This window comes from Sebastes fasciatus, chromosome 18 (assembly GCF_043250625.1).
Source record: "Sebastes fasciatus isolate fSebFas1 chromosome 18, fSebFas1.pri, whole genome shotgun sequence".
Lineage (NCBI taxonomy): Eukaryota > Metazoa > Chordata > Actinopteri > Perciformes > Sebastidae > Sebastes > Sebastes fasciatus.
In genome coordinates this window covers 21,996,000-22,021,816 of record NC_133812.1, presented here as the reverse complement: position 1 = coordinate 22,021,816, position 25,817 = coordinate 21,996,000, and the positions used below count along the sequence as shown (strand labels likewise).

The following is a 25,817-nucleotide window of genomic DNA, read 5'->3' as shown; positions in this document are numbered from 1 at the left end:
AAGTTTCCCATTTGGTAGTTGATAATTCGGATAAGGCTAAGGTCATTTCACTGGATTTTTATGTTTTTAAATAAAGCTGGAACCTCTTGCAACTCAAAGTTGGGCTTGCAGAGAACAACTGACCCTCATTTGGTGTACCTAGCTGCATGTTAAGGTCCCCCAAAAACCTGCACAAAGGTCAAAAGGTCACCATTTTCCCTTATGTTAGTGTGTAGTTGTATATCAATTTTCAAGTGGTCATATTTTCTCCGAGAATGGTCCCACAGAGCCCAGATTTTGCACACATATTGTCACAGAGGGTCTAATGAAAAAATAACTTCCCCAAGGAGACAAATAAAGCAATTGTTATTGATATTAAATACAAACAAAATACCTTTCAATCTGAACTTCTAAGACAACATGGACGAGAAGTCCTTAAGTGCTAAGAAAATTTGAACATCTTCAATTCCATGACAACAGGGCTGCTCCATTTGTCTGGGATGATATGATCAAAAGCTCCAGAACAGCTACTTAATGGACATTGCGGAGAAATTGTTTCCTGGTCAGCTAAGAACTCTCAGTCTCAGAGTATATTTAGGTTTTGAACTAAAGCAATTTGATGACACTAAGCTTTATGATATGATGATGGTATTTTTTTTTTGACTGACTTTGATTTTTCTGACCTTATATAGGCCAAACGATTCATCATTTAATCAAGAAAATAATCAACAGTTTAATCCCAATTAAAAATAACTGTTAGTTGCAGCCCTGGATGCTTTTATTTGGAACAACTAACAGTGCTGCTTAGTATTCATTTTCAACTCATTTCTCCGCTTTTCCTCAGGACAAATACAGACTTCACACTGATCTTTTCACATTCACATTAATTTTAGTTTGACATCCTACTTGCAAATCAACGCCGTGCTGATGACTCATAGAAGGTGATACCACGAGCGCCTGAGCCAAGGGGATTATCAGTACCCATATGCGTAATTTTCCGGGGACATTCAGTCAGTCATTAGTCGCTTGTGCAGCCAAATTGAACATGTGTTGGTGAGTTTCAAGTTTAGTTTATTTATAGAGCACATTTAAAAACAACAAACATTGACCAAAGTGTTGTACAACCAGTGAGGGGACATATTAAGTGTCTTCTAGCTTTAGAGGAATAATGTGATTTGTTTAGTTCCCCATGTGGCTCAGCCTTTCCCCTTTCAAACCTATATCAACGTTGAAAAATCATAAAAAGGGAACTATTATATTGAAATGTTGGTAGTTGTCTCCTCCTACATTATACCTGGAAACAGTCTTGTTTGCTCACATGAATCTCCTGACCTCCTTTAGTGACATTGAGCGTCTGCAGGTCATAGTGTAATCCACATTTATCTCACCAGGTGGTGCTGTTGTGTCATAGTTAAATTGTTAAATAAGCCTATATAATTATTAATTTTGCATTTGGCCCCCTTGTCCTCAATTTGTGCTGCTTTGGGAGCCCAGTTGTATAAGTACTGGTGGGAGACTAGCTTCAAAAATCTCACTGGTGATTAAAATAGCAACTTGCAGGTTGAATTTAAAGGTCCCATATTATAAATATGTGAGATTTTCATGTTTTTTTTTAATTATAAAGCAAGTCTAAGTTCTATAGAAATACTGTGAAAGTATCGAAATGCTCAATCCACAGAGAAATACACACAGCCCGTATTCAGAAACTCTGCATTTGAAACAAGCTTTCAGGATTTCTGTCCATTTGTGATGTCACAAATATACAATATTTAGACCATTTACACAGATTTAAATGTAAACATTGTAAATGTGTCACAGTTTATTTCCTGGTTGCAGTGTATGTGAATGTCATCAGCTGACACGAAGTACACATGGACCCACACTGTTGCCTAGCAATGCAATTCTGTTGCAATTCCATCGAAATGCGCTAAAACGGAGCGTTTCAAACAGAGGGTAAATACAGGCATATTCAGGCCGACAGTATGAGGAAAATAAAGTTTTTTTTCTAACATTACAGCATGTAAACATGTTCTAGTAGAAACACAAAATACAAGTATGATCCTGAAAATGAGCATGATATGGGACCTTTAATGCTAAATTTTAAATTTACTAGAAATGAACATTTGAAAAGTTAATGCAGGATTAATTAATGCTGGGAGCTGGCGGTTACAGCTGATAAAGTCATCCCGATTATTTTATTTTTTTCATTTATTTATTTTCTTTTTCTCTCTTTATAAGTTATTTTCCTAATTATTTCCCCCGCCCCTTGAATTTGGACTCAACTTTGTAAACAGATCTGATGAATGATATCTATTTTGTTTGATTTATACATGTTTTGTATCTGTTATTTTTGTGGGATAAAATCTTTGAAAATCAATAAAACATATTTACAAAAAAAAGAAATGCTCCTAATCTCGCATTTAGCAGCATTAAAAACTGTTAATTGTTTATAACCATAAAAAAAGACACAAATGTTTCCAATTATTGTTGTGAATTGAACAAACAAGTGTGTCAGTTGAGGAGTTGGTGGCAGTGAGAGGAAACTCCACTTCCCATGATGCTTTGTTCCACTCCGCAGTGATGTGGGGTGTGGCGTTTGAATGACTGTGTGTGTATGTGTGTGTGTGTTTCTCTGTCTGTGTGTCTGTGTGTTGCATACAGGAGGAGAGAAGCTCCGTCTCTATCCGCACAGACTGAGAGCTGCAAACCCAGCTCTGAGCATCAGTGAGCGGGTTGACAGGAGGATGTGTAGAGGATCTATACAACCAGGACGAGATGAGGAGGCTGATATCTGACATGCAGGTTTTCATTGTCGGTATTTGGGGATTTTTTGGATGTGGATCTGCAATGGAGCGTCGATCCAACGCGTGAGAGCTGCTGTGTGTTTGTGAGCTAATAATACAGACAATAAGGAGAGCAGATTAGCCATTAGAGGTAGTAATAATTAAAGGAGGTGTTATGTTATTATAGGCACTGTAGCTATTTTCCTTTATGATATGATCAAGAAGCCATACTGAATTTGTTATTAATGATTTAAAAAAAAAAAAAATCAATGGTTACACAATTCACAGGCTGATTAAAGGTGTCATTACCAGGCTATTTTTATTTTATATTATATAAATTGTTTCTTTTGTTTCTTACAATAACAAAACCAGTCATGTCAAAAAATAAGAGCAGCGAGTCAGTGAAGGTGGTAGTTCGATGCCGCCCTCTGAACCGGAAGGAGGAGCACGGTGGGCCTGCTGCGGGCGGCAGCATCGTGAAAATGGACCTGCGGCTCGGACAGGTGATCCTCAGAAACCCTCGAGCGCCATCCAGCGAGCCGCAGAAAACATTCACGTTCGACGCGGTTTACGACGCGAACTCCAAACAGCGAGATTTGTACGACGAGAGCGTGCGGCCGCTGATAGATTCGGTGCTCGCGGGGTTCAACGGCACCATATTTGCGTACGGACAAACCGGAACCGGGAAGACGCACACCATGCAGGGGGCGTGGATGGACCCGGAGAAACGGGGCGTGATCCCCAACGCGTTCGACCACATCTTCACGCACATCTCCCGCTCGCAGTCCGACAGGCAGTACCTGGTGCGGGCGTCCTACCTCGAGATCTATCTGGAGGAGGTTCGGGATCTGCTCGATCCCAACCACGGCAACGCCAGAGCCCTGGAGCTCAGGGAGAGTCCAGAGTCCGGCGTGTATGTGCGTGACCTCACGTCGTGCGTCTGCAAGAGCATCAAGGAAATCGAGGAGGTGATGAACGTGGGCAACCAGGCGAGGGCGGTCGGGGCGACGGACATGAACGAACACTCGTCTCGGTCTCACGCCTTGTTCTTGATCACGGTGGAGTGCAGCCAGCCAGGGCCAGATGGGAGGAAGCACATCCGGGTCGGCCGCCTCAACCTGGTGGATCTGGCTGGCAGCGAGCGCCAAGCCAAGACGGGCGTCCAGGGAGAGCGCCTGAAAGAGGCCGCCAAGATCAACCTGTCCTTGTCGGCGCTGGGGAACGTGATCTCAGCGCTGGCCGATGGGCGCAGCGGCCACGTGCCGTACCGGGACTCAAAGCTTACCCGACTGTTGCAGGACTCTTTGGGCGGGAACGCCAAAACTGTCATGGTGGCCACCTTAGGCCCAGCCCCACAGCACTACGACGAGACCCTCACCACCCTCCGCTACGCCAACCGGGCCAAGAACATCCAGAACCAGCCCAGAGTCAACGAGGATCCCAAGGACGCTCTGCTGCGCGAGTTCCAGATGGAGATCGCTCGCCTCAGGGCCCAGCTCCACCACAGGAAGTGGAGGAGCAAACAGAAGAAGGAGCAGGTGGACGGCGAGGGCTGGGAGAGAGACGTAGACGAAGAGACGGACGGCGAGGAGGAGGAGGAGGAGGTGGAGAAGGAGGCGGAAGAGTACGTGAAGCTGGAGGAGCAGCGGTTGGAGAGGGAGAAACAGGACATCAGAGAAGATCAGTTCATGTTGGCTGAGGAGAAGCAGAGGCTCCTGGGAGAGAAGGAGAGGATGATGGGAGATCTGAGGAAGGAGCAGGAAGCCACCGAGCAGCTCACCGCCAAGTACAAGGTGAGAGCTCCAACATGGCTTCATTCATTCAGAGACAAAACATAAACATGCACAGATTCAGATGTCATAAAAACACAGTTTAGGAAAAAACAACAAACAAGACAATTACCCATAATGCTCTGCTCTGATTTTACATTTTCCATGTTCTCCCTTTCTCTCTATCTCACACACACAATCCAGGAAGTCAGATTAAGGACATGTGGTCAGTGGGATTATCATGTGTGATAATCTGATGATCTGTTATTAAGGGACATTATGGACAGTAACACTAGGAGCTTCATATCTAATTACATCTCCGTATGTGTGCAACATATATACATAAATTATTGCAGATATACTATTAAGTATGCTAATACTTAAACCGACATTGCACTGGTCACTTTATCTCATTTTTATCGCTTTTACTTTAGTTTTACTTATTTACTTGTACTCTTATGTTGCACACAGCTGAAGAACCGCTAAACAGATTGTCATTGTTCTTAGCACAACTGGATCCTACATTTCCCATAATGCCACTTGATAGCGTTTCTTCATTAGTCCCTGCCTGTCTGGTATACATCAAGGAGGGTTGAAAGAGGAGATGTCACAGCGTCATATCGCGTCATATCATTGGGGCTACAACACATGCAAAGTAAAATCTGATCTGCCCTCGCCGAAATTGAGCCAATAGCAACGCACGACCGCAGCTCCAGTGTGTCATACTCCATAGCTCAAGACAGCGTCCCAGCGTCCATTCAGTAAGCTTTAATATACGTCCATTGTTAGACCCCGAATTTGTAATGCATGTCTCCAAGCCCAAGCCAGTGACATCATTATGACCCTGATGACATCATTATGACTTCATCAGGGTTATTTTCACGGACATAAAGAAGCCAAAGAATGCTTTTACGCTCTTATTCCATCAACTGCAGCTCAGAATAACAATAAGAGGCGTCTTTGTGATGATTATTGGAAATGAAAACTAGACCCACTGTTTGTCTTTTGTTAGGAAAATAATCCACAGAGTGTTAATTAGCTCCCATGATTATAAATGAATGGTCAGATAAACCTCATCAGGCATTGACTACTTTTCTTCTCTCTTGTTTCCGCTCAGAAAATTACTTTTTTATATGCATCACACATATTCATAATACTAAAAAAATAAAAAATACTGTATTCTAAATAGAAGGTATAATAATCCAAGCATTTATTTATCGTTTTAGGAAATAATTTTGTTAGTTAGTTATGTGATTATATTGTTTATATTTCACCAGGTTAAATATCACTTTTTGCTGCCGGTGTAACTGAATTTACCTGCAGGTGTCGTCACCCTTTCATGTCATGTCACATTAAAGGGATAGTCTGGGTGTTTTGAAGTGGGGTTGTATGAGGTACTTCTCCATAGTCAGTGTATTATCTACAGTAGATGACGGTTGGAATACCCTCAGTTTAGAGAAGCCGTCAGGAGTTACCGCGCAGAACAAAAAGCAATGTACTGCTGTGGACGTGGCCGGCAGCAAAATGTATTTTAGACACCTAAAAGAAAGGCCCACCTAAAAAAAATCAGTTTAAGTGTACGCTATATTTGTAATATTTCCGACGATTAACCGTGCAGTGAGACAGCTATACAGTCTATGTCTCCGACTGGGAAGCCGTTATCTAAGCTCTCGTCAAAGCCACCAGACTCCATTGAAAAAAACAGCAATTTTACCTCGCAGAACACGGGAGTTACTGGTCTACCGCTGCCTCGATCGGTTAGTTTGTGTTATTGTGTTACTTTGGTGAATCCGAACTAACCAAAGTCACACAACAACACAAGCTAACTAACCGATCGAGGCAGCGGTTTTTCAGTTTTTTTTTTAACTTACATACAACTGGTGCAACCGACTCCAGACCAGCACCAGTGGTTCCATTAACTGGTACTAAGTGTGTTTTTGTCCCTGCTGCCCTTTCTCCAGTCTGATCGGATGTCTCATATGTCCAGACAGGAACTGGTGACCAATGTAGCTTAAAATGTCAGTCCTCTCTTTACCCTACTCACACAAACACACAAACAGGCAGCAATCAAAGACCGAGTCAGAACTGCATTAATTACTTGCTCTGATTCATGGCCACATCCAGTCAATAAGTCAGCCATGCAGAATGACTGAGTGACTACAGTCTATATAATACTGTAGCTGCAGCCCGGACGCTAATGGATCAGCTTACTGAGCTGATAATGTGAGGAAACGAGAGGAGGAAAAATATATTTTCAGTTAAGGAACAATAGAAGGACAAGTTGAGGCTGTATCCCTGCTAGTAGCCTGTTTTTCGGTGATGCTTTGTGTATTTTAGGAGCAATGAAGTGTTGTGCTTTAAAGTCTTGGTGTTCCCTCAACCTACCAGAGTGCCTTTTACAACTCCCAGAGCAGAGTTGTGATGGGTAATATGCAGTAGGTGTGTAGGTGGTAGTGTAATAACAGAGAACAGGTTTCCCAGTTAAGGTTACAGTTTTACTGATATCTCAAAACGCAGCATGCATTGTGGCTGCGTTACACTCTGGTCTATTGAAGCTGTTGTCAGTGGACAACATTGATCTGTTTGCCTCCTCTACAATGGATTTCTTCCATGTCGGGCTGGGCAAAATGGTTGAGATCAATATGAAATATTAATAATACTTATAATATTGATGTACAGTATATCACAATATGTGAAATGTATGCAAAATCGCATATAAATACTGAAATTGATATCAGGTGCAGTGAATTTTGTTCTACTGTTATGCGTTACATCAGACAAATACATTCACGTGTGAAAGAAAAACAATTTTTTTTTATTTTGCTTATCACAGTTTACTTGAAGTCATTAATTTGGAATATTTCAAAATGCTATCTTCACAATAATATTTCACTAGACGTCGATATGGAATGATATTGACTCATCACGTGACCCTACTTCTGTGTATGTGTGTTCAACATTAGTGTACATTTGTCGTTTCGGATGCACTGAAATTTAATATTGTATTGTACACAGTAGCTGAACTTCCATTATCCCAATGTGACACACTATTGTTTGTCTTTTTGTACTTGAGCTTTAACATTAGATACTTGCACCCCATCTCTCTTTTTGTCTTTGTCTTCTACCTTCAATTATGAAAAAATATCATAAAATAACTATTTGTACCCAGAAACGCAACATATATTGCCAAGAAATTATTTTCAACAGTGCTAAAATGAGAGTATCAGCAAAAACGTCCGTCAATAGTTGTGTATTTGCGATGTAATAAATGCACACTGCAGCAAAAGAAAAGGTCTAAAATCCCTCAAATTGGCAAAAATATTGGAGTGTGTAAGCAGCACTTGTGCCGACCGACAGTAAACTCAAGAGCAGCGTAAGCTCTCTCTAGTTGTTGCCTCATCTTTATTATGTGGCACTTCTTCTGAGTGAAGGTATGAGGTTCTGGGAAAGTCCCATGAGACAGAGCTAATGTATATCCCAACGCTTCGCCCTTCACACTGAGTGCTCTCATGTACGTTTCTGTGTGAGGAGGCTCATATTTCTCCCCATCACGTTGTCCTCCACAGCGCCGTGGGGCTAATGCTGTTTCGTGCTAAATCGTATGAAATATTCTTGTGATCACACAGAGCAGTTCAGAGGGACTTTGCCGCTGTGTGTGTGTGTGTGTGTGTGTGTGTGTGTGTGTGTGTGTGTGTGTTTGGTGCTGACTGTGTGGCTGCTGAGTGATGTCAGCGCTGAGAATCAGCAAAAAGTCCTTCTCGTTTCGCCCCCGAGGAGGAAGATGATTAAGGACAAGAAGTATTTCCTGCCTTTGATGCATCAGCCTCTTGCTGTTTATTTTAGAAGGACTAACTTCAAAACAATGTTTATCATGGAAGATACAAGTTCATTTGTTTGTTCCAAGATGCAAATCTGGTGATATTTATGTATATATCTCATGAAAAGACAAAAAGCAACAAAATAAACACATCAGTGAGGCTCCCCGTTGGTGACATGTTCCTTCATTGCTCTGCGCTGGCTGTGCCATTGTTTTCCTATGGGGAGAGATGTGCTGCCTGACTAGGTGGAAGCGCTACCCTTGCCACCGTCAAATTATTTCCACTTTTGACCTCGGTTGCCGCTGACCTTTTAAAGCGCAACCAATGAGACGACAGCTGCAACTGTTGTGGTTGCCTAGAAACAGTGAACAGCCTGTCCTGTTCCTTGCACAGTTTTTTGATGACATATTATACCTGCGCTGCGCTTCGCCTCTGCAAGGCTCTGCAGCCGACCTCACGGTGAGCGAAGAAGGAAATTTCTTATCATGTGAAGGCAGCTTTACCATGAACACACACACACACACACACACACACACACACACACACACACACACACACACACACTGTAGTTTATTATTCAATCCCACATACACTGCCCTCCTGCCCCAAATACCCACTAGAGCACCAAATGTGGAATAATTCATCACCGAAAATAGTCCCCAACAAATGCACAATTTACTCCTGTTTGAGTAACGTTTGCTTACTTAGTTTAATATAAAACTATATATAAGATTTACACCTTCAGTAGGAATGAATGGGCTTGAGGATGAGTGCCACAGACAGGCTGATGGATGGAGATGTACTAACTAGGGCTGTCAATCGATACAAATATTTAATCGCGATTAATTGCATGATTGTCCATAGTTAATCGTGATTAATCACAAATTAATCAAACATTTTTAATCTATTAAAGGGAGACTTGTCAAGTATTTAATACTCTTATCAACATGGGAGTGGGCAAATATGCTGCTTTATGCAAATGTTTGTATATATTTATTATTGGAAATCAATTAACAACACAAAACAATGAAAAATATTGTCCAGAAACCCTCACAGGTACTACATTTAGCATTAAAAATAGGCTCAAATCATAACATAGCAAACTGCAGCCCAACAGGCAACAACAGCTGTCAGTGTGTCAGTGTGCTGACTTGACTATGACTTGCCCCAAACTGCATGTGATTATCATAAAGTGGGCATGTCTGTAAAGGGGAGACTCGTGGGTACCCATAGAACACATTTACATTCACATATCTTGAGGTCAGAGGTCAAGGGACCCCTTTGAAAATGGGCATGCCAGTTTTTCCTCGCCAAAATTGAGTGTAAGTTTGCAGCATTATTTAACCTCCTTCGTTAACACCTGTACTTAGAGCTGTCCACTTGTGATCGGATCACTCAGAACGAATGTTAATGCTATAGGTCTGAGCAATGATCCTGCAACATTTCCAGTCTGATCAATCAGTCCTGGCTCTGATTTCCTCTGATTGGCTGAGAGTGATATTACCCGACCAATTACAGCATGTGTCCTGCAGGTTCCATTTTTCCTCTCTGCTCTGATAACCAATGAGAGAGTGGTTGCTAGGCAGAGAGAGAGGTAGAGTGTGTCTGGCTGGAAACATGAGCTCAGAAATAACCAATTATAGATAAAATCAGATTGAAAGCCATCTCCCCTTTTCCTCCCTCTCTCCCTCTCTCTCACCCTCACATACATCCACTCACACAACAGATGTAAGTAGGTCAGGAACCAGCCTTGTGGAGCCCTGTTGGGTCAGCTGGTGTTTCTGCAGGGTGCTGTGAGCTAACTGGCCTCCAAGGTGCAGCGCTCCATCTGTGGATCGTGTGTTGTAATGTTGCTGCAACTGTTGTTCAGCTGTTGTCTCTCTGCTGGAGGTGCCACCAGCTTTACATTCACACGCAGTGGAAGTAGAGGTATTCAGAGCCTTTACTTAATGGGTGGGTCCATTATTTTGAATGTTTTTTAGGTTTTTATATCATTCTGTAGCTTCATAGTGGTGTTCCTTATGTATTCAAATAAAATGTTGGTCAAAGTATGTATGTTTTAGCATCAAATGCTATTTTTCCAAGCCCTTCTAAAAACTTTTTCCCACATAACTGTAGGTATTGCATGATGACGCTGCTACATGTACAGTATATTTACAGTACATCCTTATAGTCAGTGTATTAATACAGTAACTTAGATGGCGGTGGGCATGCTCCCAGTTTGGAGAAGCAGACAGGAGTACTTGCACGGAAGCAAAGCAATATACCGCTGTGTGGACGCCACGTTAGTTCAGATCCAAAAGCACATAATAATCATTGATCGATCATAAAAACAGTATGCAAACGGTAATAAAGGAGTGTATGTTGAAGTGCATTATATTTATTTTGGTTTTGTTTTTTACCGTGGTATCGAATTGGGTATAGAGAATCGTGGAATTCCACCGTTACTGGTATTGACTACAACATTTCTGGTATTGTGACCTCCATATTGTGTTGTTATGAAACAGTCAGGTATCAGTAGAGTCACCGACCGTCGAGAGCTTCATGCTGAGCAGCAGCTTCTCATCAGGAGGCTGCTGGGTCCGACCCTCCAGTGGACTATTCTTAGATCCACTTTTCTGGGTCAAAACTGTCTCACTTCTTCTTACCGTCGCTCACTACTCTCTGTCTCTTTATCTGTAGGTCCAAGATGTCTTAAAGCTCTCTGATGCTATGTTACTTGCATCTAGGTTATATAATGATAGATCTTCATCTATCTGATTATATAATGCTTTGTTTCTCCATCACTTTCTTTTAGTTGATATGTTTCTCTGCCTTCTTTTTCTGTCTCTCATTTAGGTTAATTTCTCATACGTGTTATTTATTACAGGGGAAGTTTCCCTCAACCTGCCTCGTCTACTACTTAGTTTAGGAATTTTCTGCTTTTCCGAGAAAGCCTTTTTCCCAGAGAAACAGCACGGTAAAAATTAGGTCAATTTCATGCATCTTAAATTAAAAGTCTGCAGTTTACTGGTTAAAAATATCTCTTACAAATACTTGCAAATTTGGATCAAATTGTAGATTTTGAAGTCTAATTTATGGTAACAGGAAAATTATATTAGCAGCTCTCAAGAGTGTGAATCTAATAAACTGAGACTGGAAATAAAAAATGGCAAACTGCCCAGATAAAGTCTGCGTGTGGGAAACACTCGGCTATTACTCTCCGGTTTCTTTTGATCTTTTTATTTCTTTTGTACGATGCCAAACTGCAACCGTAGATGTTGCATCGTCAGGCTTTACAGCAAATAGGAGGGTAACTCGGCCTGAAGCAGGAACGATAATTGAATCTTTCAGATGACAATTATACTATATATACTATTATATATACTATTTTTACCATGAATGCATCTTCCAGTCTTGGCTCTTCCAGTCTTGGCTGTCTTTTGTTATTGGAGGAAATTGCATTAAAGGTTTTTCCTGCATCCTGCCAGCTGAAGTTCAGCCAATCAGAATGCATGATCAGCAACAATGCCCAGTAACACACTCATGCACATACACACACTGTGTGTGCATATCAGCTTTCCACAATGTACAGTATGAATGTATTTTACTAGCACACACACACACAAACACACACACACACACACACACACACACATGCATCACGTCATGGATAGAATGACTGTTTCCTGTTTATATAGCTGACTTCCTGTCTAATTAGAGGAGGAAAAGACTGGACAGAAAGGAAAGAGGGAGGCCAATGTGTGTGTGTGTGTGTGTGTGTGTGTGTGTGTGTGTGTGTGTGTGTGTTGGCTAATGAACAGAAAGAGCTCATCGCTGCTCACCATCTTTCAGCTTGGGAGGCTGCATCGCTGAAATATTGATGAATCAACTCTGTTGTGTTGTCCGTGTGTGTTTGTATGTTGTATATGTGTGTGTTTGCGTGTGTGTGTGTGTGTGTGTCATGTGATCAGTGGAGAAAACAGGGCCATTTCTTAAACACACAGAGATGTCTGCATGTAAAATAAGACATTAAATATCTGTTTATCTTATAAGGAAAGGATGGATGAGAGATGTAATATAGTGCTTTTGTAACCACTGTAGCCTCATAAAATATACAAAACGATTATTAAACCGTTGAATAATTAATTTAGCCATTTTTTTTACAAGATGTGTAAAGATGTTTAAGTACTAAGTGAGTTTAAAAAGTACTCAACTGTGAGATGAACAGTTTTTTAAAATGATCATAATCGATGCAGCAGAAACAGAAATATATGGGGTCAGGTCAGTCTCAATATTAACAAATGCACACAGAAGTATAAGTACAAATGTATTTTTCGATTTATATATAAATGTCTCTCCACAAAAATATTTTTCACTGCGCACAAAAATAGTTGTATATACATAAAAAAATAAGGTTCAACATTTTTTTTTCTGATGCACACACAAATATGTAAATATATGTGCTCTCAGCGTATCAACCATCCTTCACACGCTTGCTTCACACTTAGCTAATCCTTCAGACGATATTGGCACGTGAGGTAGCCAGTGAAGGTGATGCAGTAACGAGTGGAAGTGTAGCTCTATCCAATCAAACGCTAACCTTACCAAATGTCTTTTTCTGTTTCCCTGTCTGCCAAAGTGGCAGATGGCCTGATGATTTTACCTGACACGGCCAACAATGTACCTGCATTTGGCAGCTGGCGGGTGCTAATTTCATAATACAAACATAATCTGGGGAATAAAATATGCTCCCTCCAAACTTAATTGTTTTTCAGGTTAATTGTGGTGTTACGTTGTGATGTCACTTACTGGATCTCCCTGGTGTGTTTGATGGATGCAGGAGATGACTGACAGTGAGTGAATGCTAATAAGATTTTCGGCTTTAAGTTGTGGCTCCTTTAAGTGGTTTTTGCATCGACCATGCAGGACTGATGTGAAACAGATTCTCAGAAACGACCTGACCTTTCTCTTGTTTCTACGTCTGTCTTTCATGCTCAGTGTCTTTTTACTTTACCCTCTCTTCTTCTTCTTCTCCTGTGTCTCTGTCTCTTTCCAGCAAGCTTCCTGTCTCTCCGCTGCACACGCGAGAGTCGTTGTCGTCACATCGTATTTATAACCCGCTCGCTCCCAGCAGGCCCCGGGTCTCGCTGTGATTGGCTGGCTGATGCGGATGAGCCTGCTCAATCTGCAACACTTCCCATTCTCCTCACTTTTCCCATCAGGAAATGGATCAGTCACAGCCAAAAGAATTTGAGCATGCACTTATGGGCAGATTATACATACGCTCGCAAATATTCAGGCCGGCACACACACACACACATACATGCACTCACAAGCTCCAGGAAAAGGGTGATGCATTTATAAACGCTTCAGTCTGCCGGCTTCCATCAACAATAATGGAGGATTCAAGAAACAATGAAGCCTAATGGCTACTTTCTGTTGTGGTCCTCCAACATACAGCAAACCACAACACCAGTCATACATACTGTACATGCTACACTGGAGTGGGAACGCTTGCATGTTCCTTCATAATAATAAATAGAGAATCTACAAATTTCTGAAAAAGCAACTTTCCAACACCACTTTGAAGATGCTCCCTCTTAATCCCTCTAAATCGCAACCAACACACAACTTACAACCAGGAGACCGGTGTTTTGTTTTGTAAGTTACATTAGTGATGTTTGTGACGCCTGTTCCGTACTTATGTTTCGTTGTTTCCGTACGTATTATACTTTGTTTCCGTACTTATTTTAAGCCCAACCTTGATGTTTTTCCTAAACCTAACTAAGTGGTTTTGTTGCCTATACCTAAGTGATTGGTTTTGTTGCAGACTTTACCCTAAAAATGAAACGCAAAAAAACTAAAATGCTTTCTCATGACACTCTGATTGTCCTTGTAATATCGTGTCGTTCACACACCTTCCTGTGAGATTGGGTTGCACACCTACAGTAGAAGTTCTTCTAGATTTACCCACAGCGCTCAAAGCACACACACGTTGTAAGATATTAAATCTGCTTTATTGATTGAGCATATGAGAAACAGAGACAGTGAGGACAAAGTCTGAACCCGCTGAGGACTGAGATGTAGATACCGGAAGGTGTATAATGACATTATGAAGAAACTGAAGCTCTACTGTGACCTAGAGATCATCAGACATCCTGACTGTGTGTGTGTGCGTGCGTGCGTGCAACACTGAAACATCAATCTGTAAGGATGGAAACAGATTAATGACTCGAATGACAAGAGAGTCGTCTCTCATGTGATTGAAGGTCATTTGGACTCCTCACTGAGTCATCGCTCCCTCCTCTTCCTCCTCCTCCTCCTCCTGTAATGTCATCTTTTCATCTTCACCTCTGTTTCATCTGCTCAGATATGAAATAGCTTCTTGACCTGAACATTACAAACATGATTAAGTCATGGGAACCTGTGACTCCATGATTAAGTTAATTTCCTTCTAGACTCTGAACTCAAATGTGAGATGAAGTCAAAACCGGATTACATTTCAGATTGAAAGTTCATTCATGACCTCAGATACAAAACAATCTCACCACACAGTACATTGAGTAGCTGTTTAGAGCTTTTGATCACACTACATGATCTTCCTCCATCAGGGTTTTTCCATACACGTGTGCTTGTCTCGACTCGGTTCGATTTAGCACGGCGGTGTGTGTAACCACGGCTGTGACTAGAGGTCAAAGGAGCGGCTGTAAAACGATGGATAAACACATTTCGTTTCCTATATTCTTCACATTAAAAATACCCTGTTATTTTTGCTGCTTGTTCTCTTCCTCCTTGCTGTAGTAATAGACTTGTTTTTATTAAGAATAGCCGCGAATAAAGCATCACTAATTCAGAGATACACATTTAATTTCCTATACATTCTTCACAATAAAAGTTCCCCGTTATTTTGTTATATAAAAGCATTTATTATGAAGCAGCAAAATCAGGAAATGTTGGGTTTTCATCAGCAACACGACTCCTATACAGCTGAAAACAACTTAAAACTTGGCTTAAAACAACGAGGTTCATGTAGTAGTTGTTCTGTAGACTATCCTCCTCATTTTAAAACGTAAAATTTGAGAACATTGCACATGTAGAAAAGACTTTTAATGAAACACCTCAAGCTGCAGTGTTGTGTAAAAGTGACTAGTTGTAATTCTACATTACAGTTTGTGTTTTTGTAATGTTGAGGCTAGTTAGACTAGTTTTATTAACTTGATTACGATGGCATATATTGTTCAGATTAAACAAAGATTAGAAGATTATTTTCCTCCTGCAGCTATAAGAGCACCTCATGATCTCAACAAGGAATGATCGCTAATTATAGAGATGATAGGAAAGTGTTTGTTTACCTAAAACAAGTTCAGAAAAAGAGAGAGCATTCCTGTGGTTTAACAACTCATGTCTTGATTCTTTTTCATTAATTTTATTTGCAAAACTGCTGATTTGAGTTTACGTGTTTCCTAAACTCGCAGTTTTTTAGCACTCAACTAAAAGTAGAAGTGCAGAAAAAGACTGCTCTTTGTTTTCTGTTATGAACTCGATGCTAGCGAGCTGTTTTTAGGACAACCAGGCGACATGTACAGTGCAACAAAACGTTGTTTGGTTTTAATTGGATGTTGCTGCATTTGTAATTCGATGTAATTGGTGTTTTGACACAGTTCCATGAACCCAGCGAGACTCAGAGTGGATGAGCTGTTATCTTTTACTCAAGTTAAATGCATCTTTCTTCACTATAATAGCATAATGTATGTGGCTGGTGAGACACTGAGCTCAATGCAAAGTGTCAAGTTGTCTATTTAAGTCATGAAAGCCTGTATGTGAAGGATCTGTATTCATCCAACGAGGGGGGGGGACGAGACATGGGATGCATGAGAGAGAGAAAACCTGTGACATGAATAAGCCCTTTAATGAAGCTGAAAGAATATGACAAAACACAAAGAGCAGCAGTCTCTCACACACACACACACACATATACACACACACACACATATACACACACACACACACACACACACACACACACACGCACACAAAGACAGCTGGAAACAAAGAGTCTTTCTGTAAAGACCTGCTGCATCCTCTCTGAAGGACTCCACTGTACTCTCTGCATGAGTCTCTGTGTGTGTGTGTGTGTGTGTGTGTGTGTGTGTGCGTGTGTGCTAGTAATAAAGAACGTATAGGCTGCACACACACTGTCTTTTTGTATAAAGTCCTGAGACTGGAATGTGTCCAATACAAAATGGCCGTGGCCCTTGTTTGCCCTTCTTGGGCCCCTTTTCTTTTCTCTCTTCCCCCTCTTCTTTTATTATTTTTTACATTTTCTTCTTCTCTTTTCTTCCCATCCTGTTTCTTGTCTCTCCCTCTTTCTTCTTCTCTAATTTTAGATGTCTGCCCTCAGGACATACAGTATATATCATGGTTGTGATTCACCTTCTAGACAGGTTGCATCACTACGACCTCGGGCCTCTAATCTCCACGGTAACCAGAGGCATGAAATGATAATGATGCTTCTTCAGAGTTAAAACACACAAAGATGTAATAATATCTGCAGCTTGGATTTTCTTTTTTTAAAAGGTAGAAATAAAAACTCCTGGCAATCCATCCAATAGCTGTTATATATAGAGATATTTCAGTCTGGACCAAAGTGGTTATCAGACACTTCTGGATGTGATTCATGTCTGAAGTCTGAAGCGCTACAGAGTTTTAGTCGAGCTCAGCTTGTTGTCGGATGGTGTCATCGTGGATGTTAAGCTGCCCACTTCCAGCTCCGTCTGCCTCATCAGCACAATGTCTGCACTGATGACTGCAGCTCCAACACACACACAACTGTTAGATGACGTCCAAATGAACTTAGTTTGACCTCAAGAAAGACACTCAATCATTGTCCCTGAAGCTACAGATGCCGTAGCTGCTACAATAACACAACAAACTTTTTGTTTTCTTCAGGCGATGGAGAGCAAGCTGCTGGTTGGTGGGAAGAACATCATCGATCACACCAACGAGCAGCAGAAGATGCTGGAGGTGAAAAGGCACGAGATTGCTGAGCAGGTAAACCAGTGTGTGTTTATAGATATAAGACACATAGTTCTTATGTGACAGTAAACTGCAGGATACTCCTGAACAATAACTTGAACTATGAATGGATAATGGAATGGATAGTATAATGGATATTATATTTTAGCACCTTTTTCCCTAAATAACACAGCAAACAATGCATATTAATGCTAAGCCTGCTTTTAAATTAGTAAATATTTGACAACCAAGTAAAGAAAATGTGATTTCCTATAATATATTGTTTGATATTTGTGGAGAGGAGTGTTTGTGTGGAAAGGAGTTAGTCAGCCTCCATTCAACTACAGCATGAAATACTGAAAACACTGAAGTTCGGGTGCAGTTTTCAACAGCAGAACTTTAGAGTTAAGGTTAACTTAATGGAGAAAAAAAATGCAAAACGACCGCAAACAACAGAAAAGTGACGTTTTAATGAATGCTTTCAGACGCAAAGCGAGAGGGAGATCCAGCAGCAGATGTTGGTCCGGGACGACGAGACGGTGGAGCTGAGAGAGACGTTCACTTCTCTGCAGCAGGAAGTCGAGGCCAAGACCAAGAAACTCAAGAAGGTGCACAGATACTGCACGTACATCTACGTATAAAATTATAAAAATATAAAACACAAATGCACATACATGCTCATTTAAAAAAATGCACACACTTTTATATAAGACATGTTTTTACATGCACACACACACAGCTTCCTTTTTTGTTCCTAATGTCAGTATATCCCTCTTTACCCCTCTTTGACCCCTGACCCCTGACCTGGATCCTAATGACCCCCTGCCTCGGACACATGCTCCGTTCGGACACACACTTAAATCTCAGTACCTCAAGGTTTGTCCTGCCGTCCCCTCCTCTTTGCTGGACATCTCCCCTCCACTCCCGTCACTCCCTATCGTCACTTTCTATCTTGAGCCTTCTCCCATGCTAACCTTCTCGATCTGTTCTCCCCTTCCTTGTCAGGATCTGCCACTAAATCCCTCCGTGCCCTCCCTAAAACAACACTCTGAACCTTGTAAACCCTCCCCCACCCGCTCTACTCTCTTCCCAATCCGTTGCACGGCCAGCAGGACTAACCCCAAACAACCCGATGTGTGTGTGTGTGTGTGGATGACAATGTGACTAATGATTCTGTGTTGATCTTTGCTCTCCTGATGCCCTGACGTGTGCCATGTACCCTTCGCTCGCTGCATGGTGCCGTCCCTCTGAGGAAAAGGAGGAGGAGATTTTTACTTTTGTTACTGCTGGACTTTTTGCAGTTATAAAGGAGGAGTGGTTGATAATAGTCAGGGAACACTTCTAAAGTCTGATTGTGTTTCCAATGCTGAAGGAGACAACGTTAAAGGCACCCTGTGTAGTTTCTTGACCACTAGTAGTAGTAGTAGTAGTAGTAGTAGTGGTATAGAGCAGTGTTTTTATGAGAGGTACTGCACCAGAAGGCAGTGAAGAAGGCGAGTTTTAGCTAGTAAACACGGATGTAAACAAAAACCTGCATTGTAAATATTTTACGAGGAAGGAAATTCATTCAACGCGTTTGCTAGGCCTCGATGATACACCTTATGCGTTTTAATGAGAAACACTGAATGTAAACAGAAATACCTTTAAACATTTTGAAGGAAAGGCTCCAGTATTTTTTTCTATCACAGCGAATTAAAGAACATAAAACAGCAATTGCACAGAAATAGTCTCCTATTCAGTCATGAAACAAGGTGAACTTTCCCATCAGTGCTGAAGTGAATGAAAGAATGTAAACACCATAGAAATAGAACAGGAGTAGAACGGACATTGAACAGGTTTTCCGTGGTCATTTGACTAGTACAAAAGAAAATGCGATATGGTGACACTGACAACACAACACATGTCAGTGGGGCCGTAAAGCGTGGTCCCAGCTCGCTGGTAGCTTGTCCTTCTCCATAGTGGCGGGGAAGAGTGAGGGAGGAGGAGATTTTAATGGAATGTCCGTTCTACTCCTATATTCTATTTCTACAGTAAACACACTTTCTGTGTACAATACGCCCCGATCACGTTACGATACATCTGAAAATCCATGCTGTTGCTCTCTGTAGCGGGACAGCGATTAACCTTTTGCGTCAAGTATAAATCCAGCTTTAGTTCCATAAACCTTTTATTTAAAAGAATACAAGAATCATCTTTTCACAGGCAATTTTTGAAGAACAGCAGCATTCATGTTTTCAGTTAATCTCTTAATAAAGAAGAAATGTCTGAATGCAAGGAAAGAGTCTTTTAATCCATCAGAGGTATTTCTCCCATCATGCCTTTGTGCATTGGATTTTTTTGCATAGACCACATTTCTGTATTATTTTAAAATGTTTTCCATTTTCAAGCTGTTTTTAACAACAAATCCAATTTGTGTTAAGCTTCTACAAAACAAACTTTGTGCCCAGCTGCTTCTCACTGATCAGAATCTCCCTCAAAGATGAGAAATGAACTGTGGTGTCATCTTTCAGGCTAACTACAGTCAGGATTAGCCTACTTGTTTAAAGCCTGTGCAGTCAGAGCATGAACGGTGAAAGAGGAGGAATGAGCCGGAGAGAGGGAGCGCTGCCATGTTGCCGTGCTCCTATTGGCTGCCCTTTTCTCCAGACACCAGTGCCTCCTGTGCTGTTGCTACGGGCAACCAAGCTACAGTTCATCACTATACGCTGCACTGGGCGACATCTCTCCTCCTCTTCACCCTCTCTGTTTCTCTCTCTCTCTCCTCGTAGCTGTATGCCAAGCTTCAGTGCATCAAAGCGGAGATCCAGGACGTGAACGACGAGCACGTGAGGAGCCGACAGGAGCTGGAACAAACTCAGAACGAGCTCACCAGAGAGCTCAAGTTCAAGTGAGTCGAAGAGTCGGCAGAATCAGCACATATGCCTGGACGGTTCAGCAAACACATCAGATGCGTACACGCTTCACAGAGATGTCATTAGTCCAAACACTGAGAGACGCTGAGAGGAAGGAGATGTTAAAATACTAAGACTGACACATACAAAACTTCAAAATGAATTTGTGCATCATTCTGTTTAATCAGTACATACAACAACTCAAATATGCCCCATTTATTAGCATTTTATTGGCAAACATGATATCATTTCCATACATACAAGTAGTAAATTAATACCAAAATGAGCCAACTAGAAAAGTGTGAACTGCATGTTTGTTTTCATGTGTTTCTCATTCGTTTCTCTTGTGGAAATGTTTGTTAAACTTTGTCTAAATTGACTTTTTAAACACAAAAGTCACAAGTAAACTTGAGAGGAAGATATGCTTCTTCATATTTTGATATTGACTGATTTGTTTGCTCAATGAGCATCATCTGTTAGTGGGTATTCAGAACAAAAGCAATCCTGCGTTAAAAAATGCAAGGGGGTCTGCGGTGGTTGGGTTCTCATGGGAAGATATAAATAACGCAGCATTTTAAGGACATTACTTATGTCATGTCACGCATTTTAGGCTTTTTACGTTTCATTTAACACAAAAAATAGTGCACAATTCAGACACTTTGTAACTCTGTTACACTCTGTAAATATAAACGCTGTGTGTTCATGCAGGTATCTGATCATAGAGAACTTCATCCCTCCAGAGGAGAAGAACAAGATCATGAACAGACTGACCTTTGACACCGAGGAGGACCAGTGGAAGTTTCAGCCTCTCGTTCCCGCTGAAAGGTCAGTGTGTGGGGTGTGACATGTGTTGGGATTATTATTCCCATCTGGGCCATCAGGTGGAAATAATGGACTAAAAAATGTGTTAAATTTCAGTCGTGGTTCACGACCTTTTGACCTTTCTGCTCTCTGTGTCACTCGCTCTTCATCTCTTGTGTCTTTACTGCTGCTATTACAGCAGAAACAGACATTTAAAGTGTCAATGTGGTGTTATTCACTGCAGGAGAGAAAAGCTACATCCTGTTTGTTTAATAGAAGAGCTTCATGAAGATGCATTTTGGCCTTTTTGAGCATTGATTTCTCATTGATTGCCTCCCACCCCATCCCCGTCTCTCTTCCTCTATTCAGTAAATCCTCGCAGATGAAGAAAAGGCCGGCATCTGCAGTCGGATACAAACGACCAATCAGCCAGTACGCCAGGGTTGCCATAGCGATGGGAGCTCACTCCAGATACAGGGTAGGTGTGAGTGCTTCTGTAGTGTTCACATGATGCAACTGACTGGATGTGCTTAATAAAACATTTCTGATGTTGAAAAAAAGGGCAGGACGCACCAATGAGATCCTTGTGCTGTTGCAGAAGATAATTAAAGGAATAGTCCAACAAGGAATGCAGTTGAAAATTAGCAAAGAGGCTAAAACTGGCAAATTTACAGAAATGTAAAAAGTGCACTGTCCCTGTAACTTTAAACTGTATATTTGTATTACTGTATTTTTTATTTATTTAGGCAGTAAAGGGGGGATTTTCAGTGGAATATTCCTTTAATTCATCCACAATTTCAGCCCCAAGGTCATCTTTAGGGCATAATGACCTTGTGGTTGAAAGGTTGGATGAATAAAGTATTTTTTTTTTGCCATCTAGACTAAGAATGTGCAACCAATCTTTTTCTCCGTTAATAATTAAACGTTTCTGCACTTTATTTGAAAAAAACATAACTTTATGCTAACAAAAATGTGGATTAAAACTTTGTTTTACTTTGTAAATGAGTTGATAATTATAATTTCTGTGATGTTCAAAGTATGGCTGAAAAATTAATTAAAATTTTATCAAAATCACAGTATGGCCTCCCTATTTTCAAATCGCAGGAGGCGCAATATTTATTAAAAGTGAAATGTGTGTCAAAATACCTTCTTAAATTAAATATTGTCGTGCTGCAGAGATGTCCTGGCTTACACATCATATTCAACAGACTTAACATCTTTGTTTGGTACAGATCCCCATAAAAATCACACCATAATCATTTCTATATGTTTACAATGAATATGGGAATAATTGTGTAAAAAATATCAGATATTGCAAATCATATTGCAATTGCAATATCAGTCATTTCAAAAACGTTCAGCCGTAGTCCAGAGTTCGGAAGATAAAAGAGAATGATGGGACATAAGCAGCATGTAGAAAGCAGTAATCAATTATACAATATGATCATCTGTAGGAAATGGGTTTTAAGATGAGCGAGTGGAGCCGAGGAGCCAGTACAGAAAGAGCTTTATCCCCCTTAATGTAATATTTAACCTGAGCAGAAGGGATTAGAAGTTCACTTTTATACTCCCGACGCCAGAGCATGTAAAGCTTTGTACAGCATGTGATAGCTCTTTAAAATTAATCCTAACAGAGATTTGCAGCCAGTTCAACGGAGCCAAGATTGATGTGATGTGTGAGAAACACCTTTTAAATGAAGCTTCACTAGAGAACAAGTTAGATAGCAAAGTGTGTCTCTTTGTGTGTGTGCAGGCGGAGAACATCATGTTTCTGGAGCTGGACATGACTCCTCCGAACACTGCCTCGCTGGATCGCTCAGCAGAGTCGGAGTCGAACCAAAGTCACTCTCTGGACAACTCGCCCACCAAGGATGGAGGCGTCCGCAAGTCTCGCTCCTGGTGAGCCTGAACCCCCCGACCCAGATATTATCCTCATATCATCTTCTAGTATTATTTATCACACATACAGCACTGCTTATGCATATGTTGGCAGATCTGCAAGTACAGAAATCTTTCATAGGTTACTTATTTTTGCATTTTTTTTACCCTAATTTTTCTTCATTTAAGACAAAAAAAGTTTTCGTATTTGTGCCTTTTAATCTTCTTTACTCTTAAAAAAGTCATCTTTTTATAAAGGAATAAAATTTGTATTGTTCAACCGTGAAACATCCTGCTCCAGTACGCATCTTTAACACAGCTCTTTGATGATCACAGTGGAGAGATCTTTGCCAAAAAGTATTTTTGTAAGAAGACGTAGAGCTGATATTAGCTAATATAGCCTACTGGAGAATATGCCGGCGGATAAGTAGCAAGAAATGGCACAACAGTGAAGCCAAAGATATATTTAAAGTTTATTTTTCAACTTTAAAATCCAATTTACTGCTCAGCACATATTGTTTAATATAATATCTGTTTTTGTTTACCCTGATTTATTGATGTTTATCAAAATCAGTCAGGCTGTAGTATAAAGTTGATATAATTAGATGTTTTTTTACTCTAAAATATCAATATTCATTCTAATATTAGCTTTTTTTAAAAATTAAATTCATCCAATATGATTTATAGTATCAATTTATACAATAAATCATATTTTTGTATGTGATAAACCTGCTTTCACTGGCCTGTATCTGACTGGTGTAAATGGTTTAGAGTCAATGCATCTGTAAATGGGATTATTGAGGATTAGCCACACCCTCTCTAGGCGGTCCTAATCTGATGGTTTATCTCTCATTTGCTCAGCAGCCTGTAATCTCAATGTTGCTGGATAATCTTATCAACCTGTGTCTAAAGATTAAACATTATCCATATATTCATTTTAATATCTACCTCTTCTTGTTTGTTTGTTTTTATTGCAGGTGTCAGACCCCGAAATCCATCACTTCTTCCTCTTCTAATGTCTCCTTGGCAGCGTGTCACACTGCCACGCCCATGACGGCGCAGTAAAGCTTTAGTGAAGAGGATTTCTTTTTTTTTATTATCGTTATTTATTTTATTCCTTCCTCTTCCTTCTTTTCTTCTTCCTGTTTTGGCCAGTGATCCTCTGAAAGACACAAACACACCTGTGCTGAGTCCTGAGAGGTGATAAACGACATCAGGAAGCGAGCTAAATGACCTGCTGAACCTCAGAAACTCTGTAAAAACACCACTTCCTGTTGTTCTACTGATGTAAAGACCCTCCAGAACCCCTTCGTCCTTTTGCATGAGCCTCGGATCATCCTTGTGTGTGTGGATGTGTGAGTGTGTGTGTTTGTATTACAGGGCTGTATGATTGCCTGTTTGTGTGTCTAATTGTGACTCTGAAAGCTCACAAACTGCTTGAACTCCCCTGTAAGATATCAGTGTACATATTTCATGTGTTTGGAGGGTTTTTTCGGGGGCAGGTTTGGTCTGTTTTCTGTGTTAAAGTGGAGACGAAATGGATGAAGACAGAAGGAAGTATTGATGTAACTTATAATGTTTGCTGTCGTTGGTCAGACGAGGTGCTCTGAAACCTGAATGATGACCTTTATCACACCCGTTGTCTCTCATTATTCCTCCACAGTGTCTGATTTAAAAAATCAAAGCCTTAAAATAATGTAATTAAAATGAAAATATTGAGGCATGTCACACTTTTTACTGGGATTTTGTATTCAGGCCATCGTCCTGATGGCCTGAATAAAAAATGTAACTCTTAGGTCAGTGTCCAAGAGGTATACTAAACAATTAAATAACCGTAGTAACAACACAAGCGTGAAAGTTCATTCTTGGCCATGGAAATAGTAGTTTGACGACGAAAAGTGTTAACTCAAGGTCCACTTACTGGCTTTTTCTGGAGCAGGATGGAGATCATATTAGATCCATCCAATGAGGAAGACCATAACATGTGGTTAAAGGACCAGTGCGTAACATTTCGGGGGATCTATTAGCAGTAACGTATCATAATATTCATAACTATGTTTTCATTAGTGTTTAATCACCTGAAACTAAGAACCGTTGTCTTTTCGTTAGCTTAGAATGAGCCCTTCATATCTACATAGGGAGCCGGTCCTCGTGTTTCTAGAGTAGCGCAGAACAGACAAACCAAACTCTGGCTCTAAAGAGAGCCTTTCACGTTTTTACATCACCTGAAGGCGGTAAAACCGTGGTACCGCCAGCCTCTGTCTGACTTCTGTTGCTCCTAAAGTAGTGTTATTATGGTGAGGATAGCCTCTGAGCGAGGCAAACGGCGTTACCACGGTTTTGCACTCGGCAGCTCACGTTACTGCAGTCTTGGAAAGGGAGGAGTGAGTCCAGGGAATTTAGTTGGTTGCAATCTGCAACCACACCAGATGCCACCAAATCCTACACACTGTCCCTTTAAACGCTCAGAAAACGCTTATAAGTGGACTTTTTCTTGTCACACAACTAATTATATGTTACCAGTTAACTCACCAGTGAAACCAACTCAACCATACTTACTACAAAACACAGAATTAAACAGAGTCAACTTTTTTGATCTAAAAAATTCATGGACTCAGTGGAGAAATTGACTCTCCGCTTTGCCTCCACCTCAAAGGTATTGTCACATATCAGGAGTTTTCTTCGTCTCCGGTCTCTCCTCCAATTGGAAACCAGCTAAACAAAAACTTTTTCTGAATGATGATGATTTAAAACTTAACTTTAACTTTTTTTAAAAACATGGTCACACACACAGATTCCCTGTAGTTTAATTAAAAAAAAAAGTTTCAATCATTCATCTGATATCAGTCAACTATACGTGTAGGATGATGAAGAAGACGAATATTTTCAAAGGTTGTTTGT

At 40.7% G+C, this 25,817-nt stretch overlaps 1 protein-coding gene across 1 annotated transcript; it reads left to right on the top strand.

Moving 5' to 3' along the window:
* The first annotated feature begins 2,607 nt into the window (after positions 1-2,607).
* kif3ca (kinesin family member 3Ca) lies at positions 2,608-24,644 on the top strand. Its single transcript, XM_074614986.1, has 8 exons — positions 2,608-4,555; positions 17,281-17,382; positions 17,832-17,954; positions 20,115-20,233; positions 20,946-21,062; positions 21,408-21,516; positions 22,792-22,937; positions 23,894-24,644. The coding sequence occupies exons 1-8, from the start codon at positions 3,137-3,139 to the stop codon at positions 23,979-23,981; spliced, it is 2,223 nt and encodes a 740-aa protein (XP_074471087.1). The 5' UTR covers positions 2,608-3,136; the 3' UTR covers positions 23,982-24,644.
* Positions 24,645-25,817: the final 1,173 nt, after the last annotated feature.

Coding starts and splice junctions, on each gene's coding strand:
- kif3ca (XM_074614986.1), top strand. CDS start 3,137: ATGTCAAAAAATAAGAGCAGCGAGTCAGTGAAGGTGGTAGTTCGATGC. Junction 17,955..20,114: donor AGACCAAGAAACTCAAGAAG/GTGCACAGATAC, acceptor CTCTCCTCGTAG/CTGTATGCCAAGCTTCAGTG. Junction 21,063..21,407: donor CCTCTCGTTCCCGCTGAAAG/GTCAGTGTGTGG, acceptor TCCTCTATTCAG/TAAATCCTCGCAGATGAAGA.